The sequence below is a fragment of the Chrysoperla carnea genome, chromosome 1 (genome assembly GCF_905475395.1).
Source record: "Chrysoperla carnea chromosome 1, inChrCarn1.1, whole genome shotgun sequence".
NCBI classification, from domain to species: domain Eukaryota; kingdom Metazoa; phylum Arthropoda; class Insecta; order Neuroptera; family Chrysopidae; genus Chrysoperla; species Chrysoperla carnea.
In genome coordinates this window covers 104,118,053-104,145,910 of record NC_058337.1, presented here as the reverse complement: position 1 = coordinate 104,145,910, position 27,858 = coordinate 104,118,053, and the positions used below count along the sequence as shown (strand labels likewise).

Below are 27,858 nucleotides of genomic sequence, written 5' to 3'. Positions count from 1 at the left end.
GAAGGTTTTAGATGAAACTCTAGAGACATTTTGATAATTCATTAAAATAAATAATCTTCTCAAATATCAGTTTCCGTGTATCTTTTACAAAGTTTCATCTGTTTTTAAATCTCTAATAACTGAATCAATATAAAATTGGCACCGAAAATTTGTATTTTAATAAATTACATTCGATATGATATTTTGGAATAGTCGTTTTAATGATGCACAGCACATTTTTCTATATGATGGACAATAATGTCGCTGCAAACATCTCGATAATAAAACATCACATTCACATAAACGTCTTGCACAATCACTTAGTGAAAGGTTTGCATAGGCTGTAAAAAAATAATTTAAAATTAAGTTTCTATTTAATTCAATATTTTAAAAAATTTCTATGTCGGCTTCATAGTGATAAGGCTGAAACATTTTTTTTAGGAAATGCTGCTAAAACTACTTCCCGAACTTAATAAATTGTGGGCATTTTTTGTTGTTCTAAATAAATTATTTTTAAAAAACAACTTCAAAAAAGAAAAAAGTTATTTAGAATTAGACATTTCTTGCATGATTTTGCTTGGTTTAAAAATCAAGCATAAGTACTTGTACCAATCACTTCCTTGTAAGCAATTAATTACATTTTGAGTTTCGAGATAGACGCAAGATTTCGAAAGGTAATTTTTCAAAAGCTAAATGTTTATTTAATTTGTTAGTTGTTTCCTTCGCGACTGACAAGATTCAGGATATTTGTTTACACAAAGAACTGAAAAAACTTTTTGTGATATAGCAACGATAATACTTACCACATTTGGGTCGACCTCTTGAACATTGCCAAAAGTATTTTGTTGTATATTCACCAAAAAATATACAATTTGCGTCTGTATAACATTGATCATGAAGTTGACAGCATCTGAAAAAGGATTTTGTTTAAGGCCACTTAAAAATTGTTTTTGTAAAAAAAATCGAATGATATTGGGAAAATCTCTAATAATATCAAGCAGGCAATTGGACAATCATAACCAGGCTTAATTTGAAAGAGTAGGTCATTTGAGTAAGACAATTTGCATGGGAAAATGATTTTCCCGACAGTGAAATTATTTCTACGTTATGTCTAAAAGAGGGTGTTAGGTCGATCTTCACCCATCTGATAACCGAATGAGACATATTTTTTTATGCAATTTTATTGATTTTTAAATACTGCTATCTTAGATAGTTATTCTATCGAAAAGAGTTCATGACTATTTTTAATGAAATTAATTTTAATCAATTTTTTTCATGAACGATTTTTTACAAGCAAACCTATACCATTATTTTCGTAATTAAATTATCGTTCTTCTGATACCAATTTCGATTGATTAACAGATCGGTGTAGCTACCTATATTCACTTACTTGTTCATATGGTATAGACAGATCTACACCGTTCTGTTAATCAATCGAAACTGATTTCAGAAGAAAGGTAATTTAATTACGAAAATAATGGCATATGATTGCCTGCAAAAAATTTTGCATTGAAAAAAATCGTTCGAAAAACTTAATTAAAATAATGTCATTAAAAACAGATATGATTATGTTTTGATAGAAAAACTATGATAGGAGTGTTTAAAAATCATTAAAATTTCAGAAAAAATATGTCTCACCTGGTTATCAGATGAGTAAAGGGTTGCGTGTACTATTATTATCATTCTATACTTTGAAGTAAAATTATCGATAATAAATTACCCTAATGAAGCTGTGGAGAATTTGATTTTAAATTAAGAACAAAGGTTAAATTTTATTTCATTTAGATTAGAAAAGAAATACCTGTCAATACCATCTACTGGATATCCACTTCCTAAAAATCCACAAAAACATCCATAGCCCTTATACATAATTGGATCACAACCAGTGGCACAATTAATCATATAATACAGTTGAAGAACATTACGTTTAGATCGAATTTCTTCTTGATTATGTCGTGGATTATTGTTTGAAATTGTATCAATACTATTATCAATATTATTTGTATTGAAATTATCAAGATGTTGCTGTAGACTTTGAGGGTAAATATTTGTATGTTTTGTGGTGCTTACTGCATTTTGATGTGATGGCAATATACTTCGGCTAAAATACAAACAAAAAATTATTAGCAAGATCGTGGAAAATGTCTTTTTATTATTATAAAAAATAACTAATTTCGTTTTCCCAATTCTGTAAGTACAAAGATTGCAATTAAATTTTGGTGATAGTTGATGCAATATAATAATTTCAGTAAGATTATACATAATTGACATTTAGATTTTTATTTTTATGTAAAAATTTCAAAAGAAGATGCCAATTCTTTCAATTTATAAGATATTAGTTTATACTTTTTAAGCTTGACTGATAGGATTTAAAAAAAATATACATATATACTAAAATCGCTCACATAATCGAATTCATAAAATAATTTCGGTTAAAAATTGAATAATGGTGAACAAATATTTCGAGAAAATTATATTCGTTAGAAATATTTGAAGATTATAATTACTTCTATGTATTTTAATCAAGTCCGCAACTAGGGCGTGACAGGAGGCGTTCGCCACCGGCGCATAAGAAATAGGGGCGCAAAACAAAACGAATGTTTTATATGTACATTAAGTTACTAAAAAATCATGTAAAAAGCGCTCATTAATTTACATAAAGTCATAAAGTTAAAAAATTCGATTTTTTTGATAATACATGCATATTTGATCCGATTTTATTGGAATTTTTTTGAAACCCACCAATTTTGGGTCATTTTATCAGTTTGTTGACATCTGTTTTTTACTATAGCTATCATTTATGTGCTTAATTCCGGGACCAGGACTTCACATTTTTCAAACCTATTAGAGCTAGGTTAATTTTGATCACAAATTTGAAAAATATGACCCTAATAGGATTACATAATAGTAGGATTACATAATCGGTTAATTGCTAATAGTAGGATTACATAATTGGTTTATCAAAATTGGATAAAATTTGGATATGATAGAGCAAAATTAGAATCAAAATCTGAGAACCTCTAAAAATCACCTTTATAATAGAAACGGCAAAACTCTATAGAATCGCTACAAAATAGTTAAAGAAACCTTCTTTTGTGTTATTTAACAATCTTAATTTTTATATGTAAACAATTTATATTGATACCTTGTATATGGAGAGTATTTGAACAGTTAAATCTGTTAGTTGTTATCTCCTTGTTGAAATGTTAGTTTATAAAATAGAATAAAAATGAATTTGTTTAAAATGAAAGTGTTAAGTTTTATTACAATAAATACTCATTATTTATTTTTTTTTATTATTAATAATATATATTATTTATAATTTTAACACTTTGTTTACGCTACATAATGTGAATTATTATGATACTAAACAGCTAATGAAGGTAGCACCATACGTAATTAGATATACCTACTTACATTAGATACCTAAGTTACTTACAATTTTTTTTAATACACTGCAGTAAATATTCAAAAGAAATCTTTCCTGCGACTAATTAAGCAAAATTTTTATTGACATCTGATTTATTTTTATAAAAATATTTACCTACCTATAGAATTCTGTTATTATAACAAAGACGTAATAGTGCAGAAAATTTTAAGAGAAATTTTCGTTGGATTTCTTAAGGTGATTGTAAACCTACAGTATTGTAAGAAGGTTTTGGTTTATTGCACGGTGCATACATATAAACCAAATACATGCTTTGTAGTGAAGTAATGAGTTATTTTTGGCTTAACAATACCACGCAACTACAAAAGTATATAATATATTGTGTGCTAGTGACGCTTATAAATTTGATAATATAGATATCACTCTTCAATTATCAATACTCTGCCTATAGTCGGCTCTCTTCATCAAATGATGGATTTTCGTTCAACTCAAAATTAAATTAAAATTTTTTTATATCATCGACAACCTTATATTTTTATGGTATTATTAGAAACTACAAGATTTTCTATATTATTTTAGATAGTTTTTTATCACACTCTCTAGATTTTTTAATATAGAAATATCCAATTGAAAAGGATAATCTATATGATTCATCATTTTTACAGCCAAATTTGAACGATAAAATATTAATAAAAAGGTCGGCGACCTAGGAATTTTTTGTGACTTTTAGAAACCTTGTTAATCTAAAAATGTATTTATAAAGTTTTATTGAAATCTCTAGTATAATCCAATCTTTTCCTATCTCCTTGTTAGGTCTATCGAACACAGTCTGCTGGATAATAATTTTTTGACTGAATGTGATGGATGCTGGATTTTTCTATACCTAATAACCTCGGCGGAAGGTTTTTTTTTAAAATCGTTTAATTTGTTTCTCTCATAACAAATCATTTTACTAAGGAATTTTTCTAAATTCTTATAATTTGTGCAGTTCTACAATGCAAATTTTAACTATTAGAATTTTTAGAACAGCACATAAAATAGTTTCGAACAACACAAATCGAAAGCAGAACTGCACAATGTGTGTAGAAAATCGACATGAAGTAATTGAAAAACAGAATTTTTTTCATCCGATATTACGGAATTCTAACAAATAAAAATTATAAAAACCTTTTATAACTAATAATAATTCTATTTTAAAAAGTCCATCATAATTTTGATCTACATAAACAAACAGCAAAATAAAAATCAATATTTATTGAGTGTATTTCATTTTAAAATGTTTATATAATCATAAATTTAAATTAAAATGAAAAAAAAAAAAGTGAAAATTAATATTTAATTAAAAAATGTATATAATATCGATTTGTTACGCAATTCGATAGATATATATATATATATATATATATATATATATAGAAAAATTATTGTATTATTAATTTCCTGATGTGTAATTATTTTCTATTCACCCCGTTATTCTAGGAAGTATGTATTTGCGTTTTGGAGTATCTACAATATTATTTGCTTCTATACAATTTTCTTACTTTAACAATACTATTTTTTAAATAGTTTTATGTTAAAGTATTTCATTTCCAACTTCTTTCTACTTTTAAAGAATTATACTTTAATTAAATTATATTCCTAAAAAATAGCAACTATTTAACAACAAAAATCTGCTTAAATATTTTTCTCAGCATTATTAATTAAGTATTAAGTAGTAAGTATTTTTATTTAATTAGGAAAATTGTGTTGTAGAAATATTTTGACGTGGAAAAATAAAAATAAAAATTATTTTTCTAATCTACTGTATCTCCTTTTTATCATGACTGTGCTCTATTTTTATCAAGCGCAGCTAATTCTTAAAGACAAAAGATGCGACGCCACAGTTTGAAATTTTTATAAGTGTTGAACTGAAAAAAAGCTTAATAGGATACCAAAAAAGGCGAGTCTATAATTTCTAGTTGAGACATTATTCTATAATATCTAAAGAGATATTATTGTATAAAACAAAATATTTGGAATAATTTAAACGAGAATATTTTTATGATAAGTAAAATTGTAGAAAGTAAATTTTACTAGATTTTTTTTAATAACACAGTTAGTAATTAATTAAAGTAGGAAGTTATGGGTTTATCTTTTAAGGATCACCCTCACCACAGCTTCTAATTTTAGCATAATATTCTTCGTAAGATATACTAATAAAAGTAATTTCTTTGTGGATTTCATATTTTAAATTTTATGTACATTCTGAATTACCTATTATTTTCTTTTAATAAAATTAACAATAATACAAGTTTTTTTTAAATGATCGGTATCTCGTTTATATTACCCGGATGTGTAGGAAGAATACTTTGTTTAATATGTTCCGATGATAACATAGAGATATTGTATATAGAGTGTGTGGGATAACAGGAGAGTGTCCCTAGGTAAGAGAGAGAACGATGCCGAGCTACTGTATCATTTTCTCTATGATAACGTCATATCATACATAAAGATACAGTAGCTCGGCTGCGTTCTCTCTCTTTCTTGCAGAAAATTCCACTTATGGCTAGCATAGGCGCTCGCTCACTCTATTATTATAATATCTCTATGGGTGATAATCAAACTTAATTCAAATGGTAAATTTTAGGATTCTTCGGTTTTGACGATGAGGCTGTCGTTCAATTTCTTTCAGTAGAGTTATTCCGGGCAATATGCCCTTTACTCTGTTACTTTTACCCTTTCGAATCGTACGATGTTTTTAAATATTAAAGATAAAGAAAGAGAATTTATTTTTCTATAAATGAAAACAAAAAATTAAATAAATTTAAAGTTTTTTTTTCGCATCAAATAAGGCAGAAATTCGGAATACGTTCACTTGCTTTGTATTGCAGACATTAAAAATAATGACACAGTACCTGGTTGAGTTTTATAGAACATATATTAGGAAAGAAAGATATAGAACATATATTAGGTAAGCATTAAAAAATACTTCATAACAATTAACACCTCTTGACAAAACTAAGGCTAGAACCATCCGAAAGAACCCATCCGCGAATACCCCCTGGACCACCTCCACAATGCTAAAATTTGGAGAAAATTCAAAAAAAACTAGTTAATCTAATTCATTGCAAAAAAAATGTTAACAAACTTCAGCGTCTTTGCTTCACTCAAATAACCCCGCCCCTCTACCATAATTCGTTCCGGAAGTATACTCGGTGCGTTCACTTACCCACTGCGCTCGGTTACCCCAATTCATTGTGATAAGAGCCAAATAAGCCTTCCTCAAGAGAAAGACGTTAACAATTAATTTTCATTTTTTTGGTTTAGTTTGAAAGATAATTGAATAGAGAGTGTTCTCAGCTATGTTCCAAATGCGAGTTTAGGATTCCCGGAAAACTAGAAAATGGCCCATGATCCTCAAAATTGGCTTAGTTTGGCCTTCTCAGTTTGGAGAAGGCTCTAAGAAAAAAGGCAATTTAATGGAGAGTGTTCTAAGATATGTTTCAAATGCTCGTTTAGCGTTCCGTATCCGAAAAATTTGTCGGGCGTTTCTTAAATTTGGCAAATTTTATTGGTTATTACTTATTCAAAACCAATTAGATCCATGATTACCAAATCAGAGCATAGCTTTGGTTACGCCTAAAGTTTGGTTACGTACTTATTCGTCCTTATATACATATAAGGACAAGTGCTTGCAAAAGTACAGCAATTATTACACTCTAACCACTTTATTTTAGTTTCTTTTTGGGATAAATTCATTCAGGAGTAAGTGAAATCACACAAAACCGGGTAATAAAATAATACTTACTTAGTTGTATTACGATAAACTTGTGATGGCCCAAATGGATTATGTCCATATGCTACGTATACAGTGGAATTATCATCATCCATATATAAATCATTAATATCATTTATATTATATCCTAAATTACTATTGGCAACACTATTCACTAAACTTTGTATATCATCAAATAGTCCTTCTGAAAAAAAAGAAGAAATAAATTAAAATAATTTCAAAATAAACTTTTAACTATGTACGGGTGCCAAGGCAATTTGGGATAAAAAGCTTGATTTTTTTTAAATATAGTTGATCTAAGTCTAAATCAATTCTGAATATTTTAGGAGGAAGTTGTCCCGATTATTTAAATAAATAAATGACTTCAAAAATAGGCATATATAACATTGGTCTTATGGGAAAACGGTTGGTGGATGATATGTTGCATATAGATTTCTCCAAAACTAGTCGGTGGAAATTAAAAGAAAAAAAAAACCCGACTAATTAAGGATGTATGAGCACGGTAGTGGGTCCACAAATTTAAAAAAATATATTGTTTAAATTCAAAGGTGAGTTATGTTATAACTTGATTTTTCGATATCTGGAGTAATTTTCAAAATATTGAAAATTAAAAATTTATAAAAAAACGGCAAAAATTACAAAAAAATTCCAAAAATTGTTCCATATTTTTATACTTATTCTATCAGTATGACTTTAGCAGTGAAAAATAAAAGTGCGGTCAAATAAATTCAACACATATTTCACATTTTCCCTTTAGTGGTTGAATACCATTGGACCTTAGTAGAAAAGATGAATCAAAGCTTTGATGAATTTTTGATAAATGCAAAAAGTTTATGCAATTCTGCGTGTTAAAGTTAATACCTAATTATGAAAAATCGCTAAATGTTTTTCAGCTGTTTTGCAACTGTTCAGTAAAACAGCTTAAGATTATTACTTATTGTTGTTGTTTACTTATAATTATGCATACGATATTTACATCATGGTCTATTCGATTATTTTTGATGCAATATGCTACATACAGGCGTAAACTAAATATTGACAAATATCTTGTCTAGTAATCTTAATTAAAGAGAATTGAAAAAATTACTAGACAAAATATTTGTCAATATTTAGTTTACGCCTGTATGTAGCATATTACATCAAAAATAATCGAATAGACCATCATGTAAATATCGTTTAGATACTTTATCTAGATACTGACAACATGCTCAAAAAGTTTTAGCAGTTTCGGATATATATATTCTTTGAAATATTGGAATTTAAATGTAAAAAATTTTAGTTCCCATGATAAATTCATCAGTTTTTGTGCTGAATAAAACATTCAAGGTTTTTTATAGTACTTTAAAAAGTGTTCTATATACATTTTCAAAAAAGTCAAATTTTTCAGTTATTTTACGTTAAATACTTCCAATTTCAATAGCCAATAGCTCGGAAAGTATTGACTTTTCAAAACATATTTAAATGGCATTTTTTGCTTAGAATTATTCTGTCGAGAATGTGTTCTGCTTACCGTCAAATTTTCCGGTCAATCGTAGCTGCAAGAAAGAACTTATTTATTATACCATGTATATATGGAATATACATAGTATATTAAGTTTAGTACCAAGTTTGTAACGCTTAAAAATATTGATGATATGAACAAAATTTTGGTATAGGTGTTCATAGAATCACTGTCTATTTCCGGTTATCTGTCTGTCTGTCGTCTGTCCGTCTGTCATCACGATTACTCAAAAACGAAAAGAAATATCAAGCTGAAATTTTTATACCGTGCTGAGGACGTAAAAAGTGAGGTCAAGTACGTAAATGAGCAACATAGGTCAATTGGGTCTTAGGTCCGTATGACCCATCTTGTAAACCGTCAGAGATAGAATAAAAGCTTAAATGTAAAAAATGTTCCTTATTAAAAAATAAATAACTTTTGATTGAAGCATTTTTTCGTAAACATCACTGTTTACCCGTGAGAGCGCAAATTATGCGCAAATTGTATAGTATGTAATGACATTGTAATTGCGTTTCTATCGAATGTATGAATTTTCGAACCTTCGAAATAAGAATTTATTATATTTCTACTTCTCATTGACATTCTGTAATCAAGATTTTTGCATACAAATCTTGAAAAACATAAAGTCAACAAATGTCAAAATAATTGATAAAATGTCAAAATATTTTTTCAATTATTCAAAGCGTAAAAATATAATAAAAAGCAAGCAAAGAAAGTAATAAATATGTTGTACATATCTTTTTGACTTTGGACGATGCACCAAATTGTAAGAGATTGCTCTTACATATGAAAAGGCTGAAATAAAATGCGAAATAAAACCAAAAGAATTATGTTTAAGAATTTATTCCGCAATTATCTGGAGTACAAACAACAGGCGTTGCTAAGGTAATGTTTGTATACAAAGCAAAGTCGCATCTATCGAATGTACATACATTCGATAGAAACGCAATTACAATGTCATTACAAGTATGTATTATATGAGCATATTAGTTATATATGTGTGGCATTGTATGTATGTATAATGTGATAAGAGCCATCAACACTGTATATACATGGTATTTCAACCATTAACTCAATAGTCAATAGTTTTTTTTCACTTGTTTATTATTTACGTTTTGTTTACTCTTGTTTATTTGTATACAAAAGTTTCGTAAACAAATCATAAATAATAAATGTTTTTACGTCATTTTACGTCAACTGATAGACTTTTGAATAAAAGTGAAGTTTTTTTTCGTACATATTAAAAACGATATTAAAAACAACAACTAATTATATCATTCTTAAATATTTAATTGATGTGAGTGGTTTTATTTAATATTTTTATTATTATTTTTTTATATCACATTTCTTCTTCATATTGTAATGCAAACGAAACAATACAATGAGACATTTTAATAATAATAATACCTAATAATATTCATATTACAATGTCAAGGAAACGTTATAAATGATGTTATGCTAGAATGCTAATAAGTAACTGAAATTATTTTATTTATTCTTTTTTATGAATAGACAATTATTTATTTATGAATAAATAATATATAACAATAATAATATAAACAAAGATAGGTGGTATATTTTGAAAATAAGTAATCTTTTTTATTTACGGTCAATCTTTTTTGTATTATCAAACTTTATTGAATGTTCTAAGATTGTAATTATTATTGTTTATAAGCCAGCGAAGGAAATTGAAACGGTTCATTTTTTTTTTACTTAACCCGTCAGAAATTCCTTTATGAGAATTTTGCTCACGCCCGATTTAAAATATAAATAACTTTTATTTTTCAAATTCAACAGTTTTTAAAAATATATTTTTTCCAGTCTTTAAGAAATTGTGAGAATTTCTCTCATTCCGATTGATTTTCTGGTCTGTTTATGTACTTTCGTTATTTTACAGATATTCGGCTCTGTACGGTATAAATCGTGGAAATTTTAGTAGTAATTTTTGTGATAATAATTGTGATTTTAATAATGTTTAATGATTCACATCACAATAACTTAGTTATGATTTATTTATATTATAATTTTTATTGAAAGCATTCTTACTGGAGCATAACCTACAAGTATATTAATTTTCGATATAAAATCGTCATTTTTAATATATGCAAAGAATTAATTTAATAAATATTTACAGTATAATTAATAAATATGATTATGATTATTTTGATTTTTGTTCTAAAATTATTCACTTATTCAAAATCGTACTCAATAAATTAAAAAGTATTTACGCACAAAATATTTGACGCATGTACATAGCGTGTAGGCGAATCTCCCCACGCGATTCAAGATTACTGACCGGTTGACAAGAGTGCTAATGGGTTAAATTCTTGGAAATATTAGAACTTGCTAGTAATGGTAGAAGATCTGGCAACGTTATGAAAAACTTTTAACATGGTTGCATCTTTATATTTATTTTTATTGAAATTACGCAGAAATGAATTAGTAAAGCTACATATTTATACATCTATTTTTTTCTTGCAAGGAGAGTTGCATTATTTTAGTGAGGACAGAAAGGGTACAATTCATGTTTATTTCATTAATGAAAAGATTTCGATTTCTTAACTTCGTAAAAATTCAGTCAGATCAGTAGAAGGTGGAGTTGAAAATGTCTCAACTTGTTAGCTATCATTTAAATTAATTATGGTTTATGCGAACAATTCACTCGTACCCTATTTCGGCTTTACTCGTATGATTTCGGAATCACAAAAATGAGGCTTGTGTAAAAATTATTTGTATTATTACACACTTTTCTTAAGAAAAGTTCAAACGCTACTCCAGTGGTGGATTTAGGATTAGGCTCGTGAGGCCTGAGCATAAGGTGGCAACTTTTAAGACACGCCAAATCGAAAAAGAATTAGGTAAAATTGATAATTTTGACTTTAAAAATCGTTATCGAAACCCGTTTAGGTATATATATTGGTTATAAAAAAGGGAGGTGGGTATGCCTAGGGTTTAGCGCCATCACCGTCAAATTCACCACTGCTGCACCCAATTCATAAAAAAAAATTATTATCTTTTTTTTCTTAAAACATCCTGTATCACATGAAGTAAATATTATGAATGAATAAAAGTATTAACTATTACAATGCGACACTTGTAAAATATGATGTGAGCGGTGTCGTACGATACAATATTATTATGATGCGTTGATGATAGTGAAAATAAAATAAAAAGAATCTTATTTTCATTTTACATTTACCTATTACAATCGTTCCTTTTAATAGTAGAAAGTGTAAATTCAACGATATGTAACATCCACTTTATTTATTGTAACGGTAAATAATACAAATAAAAAAAATGTTAATATTTTATTGAATTTTCTTTATTGAACCTTTTATTTAGGAATCTTTGTATATATTTTTTAACTTACTTCTAGTATGATGCAGGTGGATGTTTTGAGCATAGTTAATACACTATGTCTAAGTATTAGTTACAGTAAGACGACTGTTGTCGTCTTAGAGGGTAGGTACGTATTGGCAGGCGAGCATAGTAGGTGAAGGGTTGGCTGGGAGCTGTTATCTTATAGAATTTGCAATGAATCAGCGACAAAATTGCCTAAATAATATTTTTGAAATGTATTTTAACATAATAACTTATTAAAATTTGTTAGAAAATAGTATGAACTTTTCAATGTAGTCCATATATACAATTTATCCATATAATTACAAAAATAAAGTAGTGTTTCGTTACTATAGTAACTCCCTGAAATAAAACTCATGCACGCAGCGAACAAATGACGGTTTTATGGGGTTAACTATAATGGGCAAACTTGACTTTCTACGTACGCACCTTTTCCTTTACGTACATGATATAATTTTTATTAATTATTTTCTCCTGTATTCAATTTGACATTTTACACAAAAGTGATAAAATCGGAGATGGTATAAGAACAAAGAAGCAACATAAGATATGAGAGTAAAAAAATGTCATTGATTCAAACCGGCCAGTGCTGTTTTCCATGCCTGGCCCAATGCTCCATAATCTCTTTTCAGGATTGAACCCTTGAACCGATAATGATCTGGTTGTTTTTTTCCTCCTCCCCAAAAGGCTTGTAAAGAAACGGGTTAGGTTTTAAGTGGTTTAATAGTATTTAAATTTTTAGTGGTTTTTAAATTTTTAGTTGTTTTCAGCGGTGCACATAATTGATATTAATGTTTTTTTCAAACCGCAGTTTGGCTATGTTTTTCTCAAACAAAGTTAATAAAAAGGAAACTTGTTTTGATTTGACGGGATGGCCGCACATTATCCTTTTTTACATGGTAGAAAATTAATATAGTTCGACAATTAAATGGCGACAAGTTGAACTACGAATACTCGTGCCTATAGACTCTTGACACCAACAGAAATAAAAACAATCAAAATGAAAAAAGACCTAAAAAATTAAAAACTAAAAATAATTTTACGAATACTATAGACCTATGTCGTGGACTACTTAGCATTTGTAACAATTTGAATGCAATTGTTGATTGATTGCAAAATATATCCTGTTATTAAAACAATTACAATGATTGATTAATAACAATACCTATCGAGTTTCGATTTCATGTAATGATTTGTCTATTTTTAAAAACTGGGTGGGTAGAGAAGTATGAGATTTTTAAAACGCTGTAATACAAAAACTCATCTATTTTTCCAAATTATTTTTTCGTCATTTTGAAATACATAAAAAAGTATTTCAGGTAGTACGAGCGCCAAGGCAAGTTTAGACTTGTGGTTGAAATTATTTGTACCTTATTTTCAACTTTGATGATGTATTTTGTTATAACTTCATGAATGTAGACGAAAAATAAGAATAAAATTTTTAGATATCTGCCTTGGTTTTCGAATTATCGAAAGCTAAAAATCCCCTCGCCCCTAAAATTTTCAGAATTGATTTAAACTTAGCCAAACTTTATATAAAAAAATCAAGCCTTTTATCCAAAATTGCCTTGGCGTTCGTACATCCTTTAGAAAATTTTATATTTAATGAATTTGTAAGCATATCGAAATTGTATTTTGAACTAAGTATAGTTTATTAAGTATGCTACAAATTAGACAGATCTAACAACTTGTAATTTTTTATTGTGATTTTACCAAAAAGCCGTTTACCTTTAAAAGAAGAGTAGCGGAAGAGAAAGAAACTGAACCAGGATAACCCAACACCAATATCTGAAGTACTGAAATAATGTATATGTCTGAAAGAACGTAATTTCTTTGAATCCAGTTACATCTAGTCCACAGTCTTTCTTAAGTAATTAAAAAATTTAAGTTATTCAAAATATAATTTATTTTTATTACTTTATGTTATTGTTTACTTTAATCATGCATACGATATTTATTTACATCATGGTCTCTCGATTACAATTGATGTTTTTAATATGATACATACAGCGTAAACTAAATTGGTAAATATCTTGTCTAGTAATATTAATTAAAGACAATTGAATTATTTAATTTTGTTAAAATTACAATTTATAATTGACTTGAAATAACAATATATTTTGTTAAATATTTTTAATGTATTTTTTATGGTGAGAAAACAATTTGGGAAAATTGACAAATTTTAATTTTACGACGTTTTCCAAATCGCACACTTCTTTGCTCCACCCTGTACTTTCTATAAAACTGTCCGTCTCTTTATCAATAGTTACAAAATATTGTTAAAGTTAATGAGAATATAATGTTGTACTAAAGTTTAAACAAATAGTTTGATTTGATTTGATTATTATAGGAAATAATTATATGTTGATTAAATACATTTGAGAGTATTGTTTATTTATTGAGGAAAATATAGTGATTGTAAAAATTCTTTTCCTGATTGAATTGTGCGCTACGATGATACTTAAGTTTTTTTTTTTATGAAGGTTTTTTATATTTTATTGTCTAATGAGCTATTTGTTACATAAATTAATTTACGATAATTATATTTTCTTGTTTGATGGATAATTGATTGTGAAAATTTTTATGTAATATGTAAACAAATTGCAATTTTTTACATATATACCATCATCATTATGTTTTTCATTCAATCTAATAGAGAAAATGAAATTTGCAGCCACGAGCCGTTTTAACATCAGGTCATCAGTTACTACATTAATAACTTTTTCTTCAAACAAAAAATTTATATTTATGAAAAAAATTTGCTTTTATTTTAACGAAAATAAATAAAGCTGACATCAGTTTGACCTTGAAAACGACGTTGTACAAAAACTAAACAATAGTGTTTTCCCCTCGAATAGTACGTGTTTATCCAAAATTTAATTTCCCATCTCTTTTCCGAAATATTAAGTTGGAAACTTTTTATAAAATCGACCTGTGTCTCTACTTTCAAAACTTGATTTTTCTTTTTAAATTGCTTTAAATAGTCCAGCTGTAGCTCTAAATCAGAAATAATGGCGAAAGAAGAGATATGAAACACGCAGAGAAATATTAACGAGCTGAAAATTTTTATAACTGATATATTTATTTAAAGATAATAATTAAAAAATATTTCCGATATGAAAACAGGTCTGATTTTGATTTTCGGTTTTTTGTTTGAAAGGTAATTTGATCGAGAGTGTTTTTAGCTATGTTTATAAAAAATTTACAAAAAAAAATGTTTATTTACTAAAAAAATTCTTAGCTCTGTTTTTAAAAAATTTATTAAAAACTCGATTAAAAAATATTAAAAAAAAAAACAAAAAAAACAAAACAAAATCGGTTCGTCCGTTTAGGAGATACGATGCCACAAAATGAGGGCTGATCGGCTTTGCTTGTGGCGTCGTAGATCCCAAAACGATGAACCGATTTTGATTTTTTTGTTTTGTTTGAAAGGTTATTCGATCGATAGAGTTCTTATCTTTGTTTCAAGAAAATCTGCTCAGTCATTTTAAGAACATCACCTTTTCTCTAGTATTTATGGGGTACGGAATCCTTTACTCGCACCTGAAGTATTAATTATTGATTTACCATTTGATCCAACTATTATTAATACTCATTTTATTAAGTGTCCGATAAAACGATTATTGCATTTATTATTCAATTATCTACTTCCTATTAGAATAACACAAAAAAGGGATATCCGTCAAAATGAAACTTGTGCGTACGATTAAAAAGTTTCCGAGCCGCGTGCAATAAAACATCCTACTTACGAGAATTTTTATACATAAAAAATAGGAAGCTAGGTACTAACAAAAAATTAGACAGTTATGAAGGTCTATACAAAATTCACTAGGCTAAAGAAATTAAATAAATAAATAATAATTAATTGAAAATTATCAAATTTAACGGAACCTTATTAGTGATTTAATTTATTTTGATCATAAGATCGCAGTATGTACTATATTTCCGTTTTGATATAATTTGAAACTGGCATAGAATTTTAAACATCGTATGGGTAAATGACCACGATAAATTCTTTGAAAATAACTTTGCAAAGAAATGCATGAAATTATATAGCAGATCGATTTATAAAGGAAGCCAGGACTTTCTTATTATATACAAGGTTATTCACGTGAAACGACAAGAAACATTATAGCTAAACTTCTTAATTTTAAGAAAATTTTCTTTCTGGGATAAATGGATGCTTATTGGCTGTACATCTCACTTAAAATTCACGGTGGTAATATTTTTGAAAAATTTTTTTGAGGGCTTAATTTTAGAGAAATCTAATATTCGTTTGCACAGTTAAATAAGTGAAAACAGACTATTGACTGAATTAATTGTTGAAATACTATGTATTGACAGTGTTGATTACTCTGTCACGTTACACATACATACATGTCACACATATATAACTGATATTCCCATATAATACATACTAAACAATTTACGCATAATTTGCGCTCTGACGGGTAAACAGTGATGCATACGAAAAAATGTTTCAAACAAAAGCTGTTTACTTTTTTATAAGAAATATTTTTTATATTTAAACTTTTGTTCTATCTCTAACGGTTTACAAGAAGGGTCCTACGGACCCAGGACCCAATTGACCTATATTGCTCATTTACGAACTCGGTCTTACTTTTTATGTCCTAAGCACGCTATAAAAATTCAGCTATTAAAATATCTCTTTTCGCTCTTGAGTAATCGTGATGACAGGCGGACAGACAGATGGCAGAAAGACGACAGAGAGACGGCAGACAGACAGACAATCGGAAATGGACTAATTAGGTGATTTTATGAACACCTATATTAAAATTTTGTTCATACCTAGTATCAATATTTTTAAGCGTAACAAACTTGGGACTAAACTTAGTATACCTTGGTATATTTCATATACATGGTACAATAAACTTAGTATACCTTGGTTAATTTCACATACATGGTATAAAAATAGACAATTCATTGCAGCCTAGCATGAATGGTAGACGATAAAATAATATAGAAAAAAACGATATTGATTTTCGGATTCAGCAGAAAAAAATACGCTGAAAATCATAGGTCATTTCGTGAAACTCAATCGTTGAGTGAGTATAGTTTTAAGGCTGCTAAAAATATATGAAATTGTGTAAATATATATAGCTATAAATAAAATCCTTTAAAGACAGACTAAGTATGCAAATAATAAGAAAAACAAACTTTGATAAGCGAGACATAGTACAAATCTAGAAGGTTTGTTTTTTAAAACTAATATTTTTTATTCCTGTAATACATTTGAATAGAGAATAGTGTTTTTAAATGTAATAGACAGATAAAACAAAAAATTCATTTTTCAATAGGAGACAATAAATTGTTAGAGAAATGTCATATGCGAGAATTTGTTTTGTAAAAATAATCTAAAAAAAAAAACATCTATATGTATTTTTGTAATAATAATAATAATAATAATAATAGAAGCTACTGAAAACATTACATATAATATTGTAATAGAAATCATCTACAGCTTAATTTAGATGTTCAACTTTTATTAGCCGAAAGTAGCATTTGCCTGTGAAATGTAAAAATTAGTTTATTTACGCCTGTGAGATAAGAAGTACTTTGCTCACTCAAGTATGCGTGGGAAAAATAGTTTATTACCGCCCTAGTGTGTTAATGAATTTATTACACTGTCAAAATGTAAACTATTAACAAGTTACTAAAGAAACTTTTTTAATTTTCTATTTTTCTCAATAAGCCATTTTAAATAATAATTCTCCCTTATTTTCACATTTTTGAGGAGCAGGTAAACTTTTGTACGATACACGTGTGATGGCGCATAATTAACGTACTTCTGCGATTGTCTAACTCTTGCTACGCACTCGTTGTGCAAATTTCGCAGGCGTACTTTAATAATGCTGGTATCCCATTAGTATCGTAAATGGAAGAAACCTGTGGAAAAAACAAATCAAACACCCATAGCAGACGTCATCAAGCATAGGCAGTTTGGCTGGATCGGCCATACGCTAAGAATACCTCCTGAAGGCATCAGCCGCCAGACACGCGATTGGAATCCACAAGGCAGGAGAAAACCGGGAAGACCTTGCATTACCTGGTGACGAACCGTAGAAAAGGAGGCAAAAACGGAAGGCAAACCTGGAGTGAACTCAAGAGTCTGGCCAAAAATCGTGTTCGCTAGAGATTTTTTGTTGCGGCCCTGTGTCCCCTTAGGGGTTCAAGGAATTGAGTCAAGTTAAGTCATCGTAAATAACTATTGCTTTTTTTTTTACTTCTTCTTCTTTTTTTTCCTAGGGAAAGGACTCAAGATTGGACTCATTAAACATCAACTGAAATGCTTTGCTGACTTGAAATATTTATTAAATAAATTCCAAATATTCGTTCGAAACTAGAAACCCAATGTGTTCAACATTCCAGAATCGGTTTTTGGAGTTATTTATTAGCAAAATCAGTCTTGATGTCAAAAGGATTGCAAATTTATGACTACGGCCAAAATAAAAACTTAAGCTAGTAGATCAAGATCAAGATTGAACTTTTGAACCTCTGAATCTGAAGGTCAGGACTACGCAGATACAGAAAATTGACCAAGGATATGACTTCTTGTAAGACAAAGGCAAGACTTCTTGTAAGACTGAGACAAATTTTGAACTAATTTTAGTATCTATAAGCGTTAACTGTGTTTCACTTAGGCGTCCGATATAGTTAAAGTCAATAAACATATCACTACATCAATTTCACAAGAATCCACATTCCTGAAATCTTAAAAACTTTTCTAAAGATTTATGCTCATAACTCCAATCGAATGTAATCTTCAACCATGCATGTACAATGTCATTTGTTGGAAAAATACAAGCCACAAAGTGTTATAATCATATTTTCCAATTAATTTATTGCAATCTTTTTGATCATTCTCAGAATCATTAAAAGCTACAGATCTTACCGAAGAATTCTCAGCCGTTTCAGAAGTTCATCAAATTTTTAAAGATACTTTTACTTCTGATTTGCATTTACTTTGAATAGGTATTTAAATAGAAAAAGTAAATTATCCTTTTGATATTAAGTTATTATTTGATTCGTGTAAAACGTGTTTTATAAATTACATCTGACACTCTCCTCTGTGAATCAATGCAATAATAAGCTCGCTTATCTTGTGCTCATGTAAAATAATACACGAGTACTGTATGTAAATGAATAAAAGATGATCTGAAACCTTCACCTAATCTCCGTGTACACCTGTTACATCGAGAAAATGTACTCAGCTATATGAATGCATTTTAAACACTGTAAATTACACATGTTTCGAAAGTTTTTTGAAAATTTCCAATAATGAGATATAAATTTCAACATCCTATCTAAATGTTATAAAACTGGGAAAGGACCCCGAAATATTAGATAGAAAAATAGCTTTCTGTGAAACTTTTCCAAACCGCCCCCAAGTTATCTAGCCCATAACTCAAAAACGATTCGTTAAAAATTTTTGTGGCCGTGAGAGCTTTTTATCAGAACAATCCCAAGAAGATTTTGGGAGTCGTTTGAAAAAATTACACAGAAAGCCATTTTCCTAGTCATATAAGTACTATGTATATAATATATGTATAGCTTTGATCGCTCGTAGCTCGAATACTACTCGTTAAAAAGTTTTGTGGCCGTGAGAGCTTTTGGTCAGAATGATCCAAAGAATATGTTAGGATGGGTTAGAAAACTAGGTACAGAAAGCTATTTTCCTATCTAATATAGCAGGATCCTTTCAATCATACTTCAAATAGGTTCTTAGGTTCTATTGAAAAATTTCAAAAATCGGGGGTAGAGGCCCTTTGAGATCTGTGGCTATTTTTTATTCCCAATGCTTCAACAACTATGTGCATAGAGGTAGAAAAATAGAGGTGTAGATAAAATTTTTGAATCTATTTTTATTATATGGAGTTATTTTAAATGATTGAAGCCATAACAGTAGTTAAAAAATTCCCCCCATTTAACTAGAATATATTTTAAATTATTCATAGTTGGTAGATTGTTTCATTCTTTTTATATCTCTCGGTATAAGGCTACAATTTTTTTCTCATAAACTTAAACTAAATGTATGTTAAATTTATGACACAATTGTTTAAATCTAGGTAATGAAGGGATATAAAATCGTGATTTTTGCCTTGTAAATGTTTTAAATATGTTATTAAGAAATAATAAAAAATATGATTAAAAATACGAAAACACTTTAACCTGCTACATAACTCTAACGACATTGAGTATTAATCTGAAAGTTATCAGATACCAAACGCGGTTGCAATTGAGTAGAGATGTAACAAGTGAAATTTACAAAATTTAAGAAACCCCCGAAAAAATTTTCCGATTTGGAACGTTAAACTCGCATCTGAAACATATCTAAGAAAAATAGCAAAGAACACTCTCCATTAAATTACCTTTAGAACGACACAAAAAAAATCCAAATCGGTTCATCCGTTTAGGCGCTACGATGCCACAGGCAGACACACACACACACATACACACACAAATAGCCGTCAAACTAATAACACCCATTTTTGTTAGTTAGGGGGTTATAAAATGCTTACATTTTCCTCGAATTGTCATTTATTGTTTTAAACTTGTCAAACACGAGATATGGAGACTCACTAGCCTAATATCTAATTAAATTACAATTTTCTATAATATAACGGAGATGAGACATTTTGACGATTTTATTATAATTGGTGAGATGTTTCACGATTTGAAGCTTACGAAAACAAATAAATTTCAATATTTAATTAGCAAAATATTTTTGATAATTATATTTTCGTATTCCTCTGGTTATATTATCTTTAACACATTAATTTATAATCAAAGATGATTACCTTTCACCATCTGTTCGTTATTAGAAAAAAATCATTCCGCCAATTATTAAAATTAAATATTTCACAAATTTAATTTAATTTTAATATTCGTAAAAAAAAATGCATTACAAATTAAATTACGGATATAAGTGAAACTTTTAAAAGAAAAAGTGAAAAAAAAAACTTAATTGAAAATTATTTCATGTTACTTTTTTTTACACTAAACATTGTTTTCTCTTCTTAAGCCTAAAATTATTTGAAAATAATTAAATTTATTTAATAAGAAAATATCATTTTCAATTATTTATAATTTTTAAGGAATATTACTTTCAAATATATTTATTAATTTTATTAAGTTTTTAACTAAGTAGCTGTATATTTAAATATTATTAAATTAAAAGAAATTAGTGGTAATTTAAAAAAATAACAATTAACTTAATAGATTATATGGAATATTTTTTTTTTTAGTAAATTAAATAATTACAAATTAATATTTGTTGTAATCTTTACGAATTTTAATATTTAATCGATGGTCGGTAATTAATTTTTAATTATATATAAATATGTTATTTGAATAGCCGAATTTTTCCATTTTCAATATATTTTACCCATGAAATTTTACATTTTCTTAAAAAATATCCAGATCATGTATATATGACTTATTTCATACAAAATTTTTACAAGGTTTTACAAAGATACGAGTACGCCAGTCAAATTTTACATAATTCGCAAAACGCATTGTAGAGCTGCTATGTTGGTATGTTATTTGGACACCTTAGAGGAGTGTGAAACTACGTTTTGCATCCAAAAAAAAGTTGTGCTCAAAATTTTTGGACTTTTTTCAGTTTTTTACCTATTACGCAGACAGCACAACCTTTTTTTGATTCTAAGGTATCCAAATAATATATCCAAAAAGCAGCTTTACATCTCCTTCCGGCCGCCATTTGCACTACTATTCGAAAATTGTTTGAAGTATTTTCTAAAATACTTCCCTTTATTAAAAATTTTTCATATGGCTCGCTAGTTGAAGCTGCCTACAAATTTTCATCCCTCCATATTTCATATTTTTGGAGAAAATAGGCACTAAATTTTTGCTATACGTTTAAACTTTTGTTCTATCTCTGACGGTTTAACATAAGCAAAATTCCAAATTTAAACATTTTTGAAAACCATGTAAATTTTTCAAGCATCATGTCTTAAAAACTATTAGACATGCGGAGCTGTGAGTTGGCTTCAAATGTTTCTTTAATATACTTCCAAAATCATAGTAGCAACTATTATCAAAAGGTCATAGTTTGTGAATTAAACTGCAATAACTGAAGAAAGTCCGAACAGTCAGAAACAGTCCGAACAGTCAGGTATAGCTCAACTTTTTTTATCTTGCAAAACGTAGTTTCACACTTTCTTAAGGGGTCCAAAGAGCATACCAAAACTTAATACTTCATAAGCCGTTATTTTTGTGAAAATAGAATCCATAAAAATCTGCAGCTAAAAAAACTACGAAATTGACAAAAAGTTACTGGCCGGTTTTATTATTTACCATCCATATTCTTCGCTCTTTATCCAGTATAATTGCACAAAATTATTGCGGTTCAGAGTAAAAACCTTTTAATAAACTTCTTAGTTTTTACATTAACTAAAATGTATCTATCTTCCCGTAGCTTCCACCAATTCAATTTCTATTTTGTGCCGTATTATAGAATTATGTCTAAAAAATTTTTTCATTAATATTCAATTTTTTATCAAAACGTCTTGTGGATAAAAATTTCTAGTACAGTATAAACATGGTATTTGGTATTATAATGCTATGGTCTTCATTTTATTAAATTTAATTTAGTTTCTATTGATTTTTGGATACAGTAGATATTTTCTTATTTTAACACGCAGATAAATATAAAAATTAAACTTGAAAAAATATATAATACTTAAAATGGCCAAGAAAACGAACGACCCTGGTGGCATTATTTAACTAATATTATGATTCACAATTCAGTTTACTTGGTGCATAATAACAGTATATATAATTTAAACAGATATTATCGGAAATGACGCTACAGCGCTATTAGCTGAATTTTAAGATCGACATTATACGTTGTTGTGATGTAATCGGATTATAACGTATACCGTATGCATTATGCATGTGATTTTTAAATTTAATAAACAAATTGCTGGATATTTTTTCCGATATTTCTTAAAAATAATAAATTTTTAAGATTTATATTTAAAATAATTATCCAATGGATAGTTTATCGAGAAGATACACACAATTTCGTAATATGTTTCGCCTGTGAATAGATTTCAGGAAGGATATCTCTTCAACGAGTTTACGGATTTCAAAACATTTATTTTTAATTTTAAGTTGGTTTAATTAACCCCTGAACCAAAAAAAGGGTGTTATTAGTTTGACCGCTATGTGTGTCTGTCTGTCTATCTTTGGCATCGTAGCTCCCAAACGGTAAAGCTATTAGAAATGTAATTTAATGGAGAGTCTTCTTAGCTATGTTTCAAGCATGAGTTTAGAGTTCTGTTCCCGGAAAAACTAAAAAAGAGGCGATTATATTAAAAATCGACCTACTTTGGAAAGATCAGTAAGGAAAAAGGTTGCTTAATAGAGGGTGTTCTTATCTACGTCTCAAGTGCGAGTTTAGGGTTTCCATAACTGAAATATTTGTCGGAGTTTTTTTAAATTTTGTAAATTTTACTTGTGGTGGCAGTTGTTAGATGTACATTCAATAAAAATTGAATTACTTTAATGAAAATTATCAGCCAATTTCTCAAATTAAAACAATATGAAGTTTTTGGAGGAAATAATAAAAGAAAAGTACTTTTATCTTGATAGAGCTGACCCGTGTGCAATGCTATAATAAAAAAGTTATCATGCATTTAAATAAAATTAGTTAGTAATTAGAGATTTGTCGTTTTTGATCAGGAGTTTTTTTAAATATTCTGCACCGAAATTTTACATATTTAGAAATTTTACAAGACATTTGCTACTGTTAATGGTTTTTCCGGATTAAATAATGAAACAGAAAAAGTGTATTTAAGACCTCAAAACACGCAAAAACTTCCTTTGTAAGTTTTGCTCAGAAACGATTCGTCCAAGAAAGTCGATTTCGTAAGAAATAACAATATTAAAATAATCTATTTTTTTACGAAAATTAATTTATTAACTTTAATAAAAATTTTTAACAAAAATATTAAATAATTAATTTAATTTTTAGAAAATTTTTTAAAATATTACATATTAATTAATTTTTCTTACTGTAAAGCAATATAAAAGATACAAAAAGATTGTTTCGGTATTATTAAAACCTGACAGGTTCTATAAGTTCACAAGTTGTTATCTCTTAAACGAAGTGTTTCCGAGAAAGTTTCTTGGGAAAATGGTTGCTAGTTTTGAGGTCGTAGATAAATATTTTCAGTTTTGCTATTTAACCCTCTATTATTTTATTCGAAGATAATCTTAGCTATGCTTCAAGTGGATCAACTGAGGTTATAAAATCTCCCAGAAAATATATCATATACACTAGCGACCCGGCCCGGCTACTAAATATACTACAGAATGTTTACGTTTTATATACAAAAATATGTTTATTTACGATATCACATTAGAAACCTCTATTAGTATCAGTGTTTCTCTACTATATTATGCATGTATTTTACATATAAACCTTCCTCCACCCACTCTATCTAATAAAAGAAACTGCATCACAATCCGTTACGTAGTTTTAAAGATCTAAGCATACATAGAGACAGATAGCCGGAAGCGGCTTTATTTTATACTTGGTAGTGATTTACCTTCACATTTTTCATTTAAAAGTAATCAAAACAAAAATCTATAAAAAGCCAGGAATAAAACCTCGTATTCTTATACTTATTATGAGTAAAATTATGATGAATTATAAAAAAGTGATAAATATCAAATTATTACTTTAACGTTACATTTCAGAAATTTCTTTTATTTTTATCTTCTTATAGAAGAAGTAATTAAAAAAACATTTGTGAGTGAATTATGAAATTATGTTAACACCATTTTTACAGAGAAATTATCATTTCGCTGATCTAAAAATATTCATCTATTTTAATGAGTTACATAGTAGTTAATAGTTATTTTTGTTATATACATTTTATTTGACGGTTGTATACAGGACGAATTAATAAGAAGCATGTGGAAAAATGAATTAAAAATGATTATAATTTTTCAAAAAAAGAAAAAATTTTTTGATCATAGTTTTGATTTGACTCTTTTTGGCGAAAAATTATGTGATTAACGATGTTCGATAGTGGTAAACATGCTCTATAGACTACACAAAACCACATCATTATGGATATATATACCTAATGGGGTTGTTATACACAATGGTATATGTGGTAATAGTCCAAGAACCAACCATAGATTATATTCTAACTAATAACACAAAAAGTTCAATCCCTATCTATATATATATATATAAGAGACTTTCTATAGATCTATATAGATAGATAGTCACTCATCACGATATCTCTGGAACTATAAGACCTAGAGACTTGAAATTTGGCAGGAATATTCCTTTTGCCAAGTAGAGGTCAGCTAAGATTTTACGAAATTCCACCCACAAGGGGGGTTGCGGGGGTGTTCATGAATAAAAAATTCATATTTTTAAATTATGGCTTTTAATAGTTCAAAACTTGGTCAGAATGTTTTAAATTACATTTAGAAATTTTTTTAACCTTCGGAGGGTAGAAAGTTGTAGCGAGAAAGTGGGAAGGAAATATCGAATATTTACAAATATACCTAAGTGGGATATCAAATAAAAGAGCATGACGTGTACATTACAAAACTGTTATCCAACGCAAGGAAATGTGGAGGGAGGGGTGCAAGTGGGGATGTTGCCCAGCAAAGCGGGTATATTTTACGCCACGCAAAGCGGGCGGGAAACAGCTAGTATATTATAAATGTGAAAGTAAAGATCTTTGTTTGATTGTTTGTTACACTTTCACGCAAAAACTAGGGAATAGATTTGAATGAAACATTATAAAAATATAGCTCATACATCAGCAATAATTTATAAAAATATATTTTTTTTTAATTAAAAAAATTAAATATATTTTTTTTGACCAGGGTGAAGGAGACAACTTATGGACTTCTGTCACTCAAGGTTATCATACATACTTTTTACATTAAAAAAAATGAAAACTGATTAATTATTTGACATTTCATAAAACATGAAAGATACAATTTATGCCCTTTTCCATTTTTATGTCACCTTTAAGGCAATAAAGAAAAATTTTCATATTATTGTATTCACTTTTCAAAGATCTTGCCAGTTATTTACGGACAAAAACGCGGGTGAAGCCTCGGGTAAAAGCTAGCATTTTTTAAATATCATTGCCCTCAAATGAGCACAAAACATTGAGTTGGTTCTTGACTTTTATAAGGTCTCTAATGTATTTTTGTTATTTTTCTATTTAAAATTATAATGGAATTTTAGACGTAAATGTTACAGGAGACGCCAGAATTTTTTCTTTCTATTGCAATAGCCAATTTGTGGGTTATAATAACTCTGTGCCTCTTTAAATACTGCAAAAATAAGACAACAAAAATTGAACCTTAGTATGATCAAGAAGCGATATTTATTTAAATATATTTTTCCCATCGCCTCCACCAAAATATTTTCCGATTCAAATTTATTAGTATGTACAGATAGGTTTTGGTAGTTCCTTACAGATAGAATGAAAAGTGAATTGGGCTATTTTTAACACAAATATGAAAATATAATGGTCCGATTGGCTTGAAAATTTACATACATATCACGGTCCGATGACAATAATACAATTTATTCTAGTTTCTTGGTCAGGATCACCAGGATCGATAATTTTATCGTTATTACTTTAATAATATTATCTTGAAATATAAAGGACGTTCATTCACCAACCTGTTTTGCTGCGTGCGTTCATATTGAAACAACATGTAAATTTTAAATTAAAAGAAAATTGGAATTTTTTTTTGAAATTCTGTTTTAATTTAACGAGAACTAAATAAAAAAAACTTATAAAGCACGCTTTATTGAACTAAAAATTAGGTTTAATAATTTTAAGTGTAATTTGAAATTTAAAGCGTGAGATGATCAATTTCTCTCAAATAAACTAATTTAAAGCATGAATGTAGAGAGAACCCCATGCTTTGAATTTTACATTAGAATTAAAGTCATAACTTACTTTTTAGTACAATAAAGCGTGCTTTTTTAGTTTTTTTTAAATTATAATTTATTTTTATAATGTGAGGATTTTATTAGTGAAGCTAATTTAAGCGTTTGCAAATTGAAATTTCTTAGATTTCTTGAGAAAAAAAATGCTTATAAAAATTGAGAAAGAAGAAATCATTACCCGTTGTTGTTGATACTGTTGTATTGACAGCTATCATTTGTTGAAATACCATAATTATTAATAAAGCACAACTTTTAAATTTACACACATTCCCAATCACATGAATATACATCCATCTTTGTTTCATATAATACATTATTATTTATATCAATTTCAATCACATTAAAATTTTCTTCTTAGTACAAAATAAAATTTTCATTTAAAAAATACAAAAATTTTTCATAAAAACAAAATCACTTTAAATTTAAATGTTTTTCGTTTATTGTAAAACATTTTCTATTTTATACATAAAATTATTTCAAAACATGGCACTAATTTGTTTATATTTATTTTTTAAAAAGTTTTTTCTGTGACTTATTTTCTAAACATATTTTTTTTAAGCTGATTAATTAATAAATTATTTTGAAATTAAGAAGATATAACTGTGAATATATTGATAATCTGTTGATGTTTTTATTAATCTGTTATTATGTTGATTTTAAATAGATTTTTGTATGATTTTTATAAAATGAATCAATCCCTCTCTCTTTTCAAAACATATAACATAATACAACAAATGTGATGTCTTGATTTGGAAAACGTGTGCCACTCATAAATAGTATAAAAAAATATTATATTCACATATAAGTTTTTGTTTAAATAATATAGGAGGAAGATTTTATTTCAAGTAAAATATAAACAATGAAATGGT

At 27.9% G+C, this 27,858-nt stretch overlaps 1 protein-coding gene across 1 annotated transcript; it reads right to left on the bottom strand.

Moving 5' to 3' along the window:
* Window positions 1-27,278, bottom strand: LOC123305832. Its single transcript, XM_044887668.1, has 5 exons — window positions 27,168-27,278; window positions 7,155-7,326; window positions 1,781-2,080; window positions 783-889; window positions 1-320 (listed from the first exon to the last, which is right to left on the bottom strand). The coding sequence occupies exons 1-5, from the start codon at window positions 27,217-27,219 to the stop codon at window positions 157-159; spliced, it is 795 nt and encodes a 264-aa protein (XP_044743603.1). The 5' UTR covers window positions 27,220-27,278; the 3' UTR covers window positions 1-156.
* Between the last annotated feature and the right edge of the window lie 580 nt (window positions 27,279-27,858).

Excerpts from the sequence above, each read along its gene's own strand:
- LOC123305832 (XM_044887668.1), bottom strand. The coding sequence starts at position 27,219 with ATGGTATTTCAACAAATGATAGCTGTCAATACAACAGTATCAACAACA. Across the intron at positions 2,081-7,154 it reads GTTTATCGTAATACAACTAA|CCGAAGTATATTGCCATCAC; the intron begins GTAAGTATTATT and ends TTTGTATTTTAG. Across the intron at positions 321-782 it reads AAGAGGTCGACCCAAATGTG|CCTATGCAAACCTTTCACTA; the intron begins GTAAGTATTATC and ends ATTTTTTTACAG.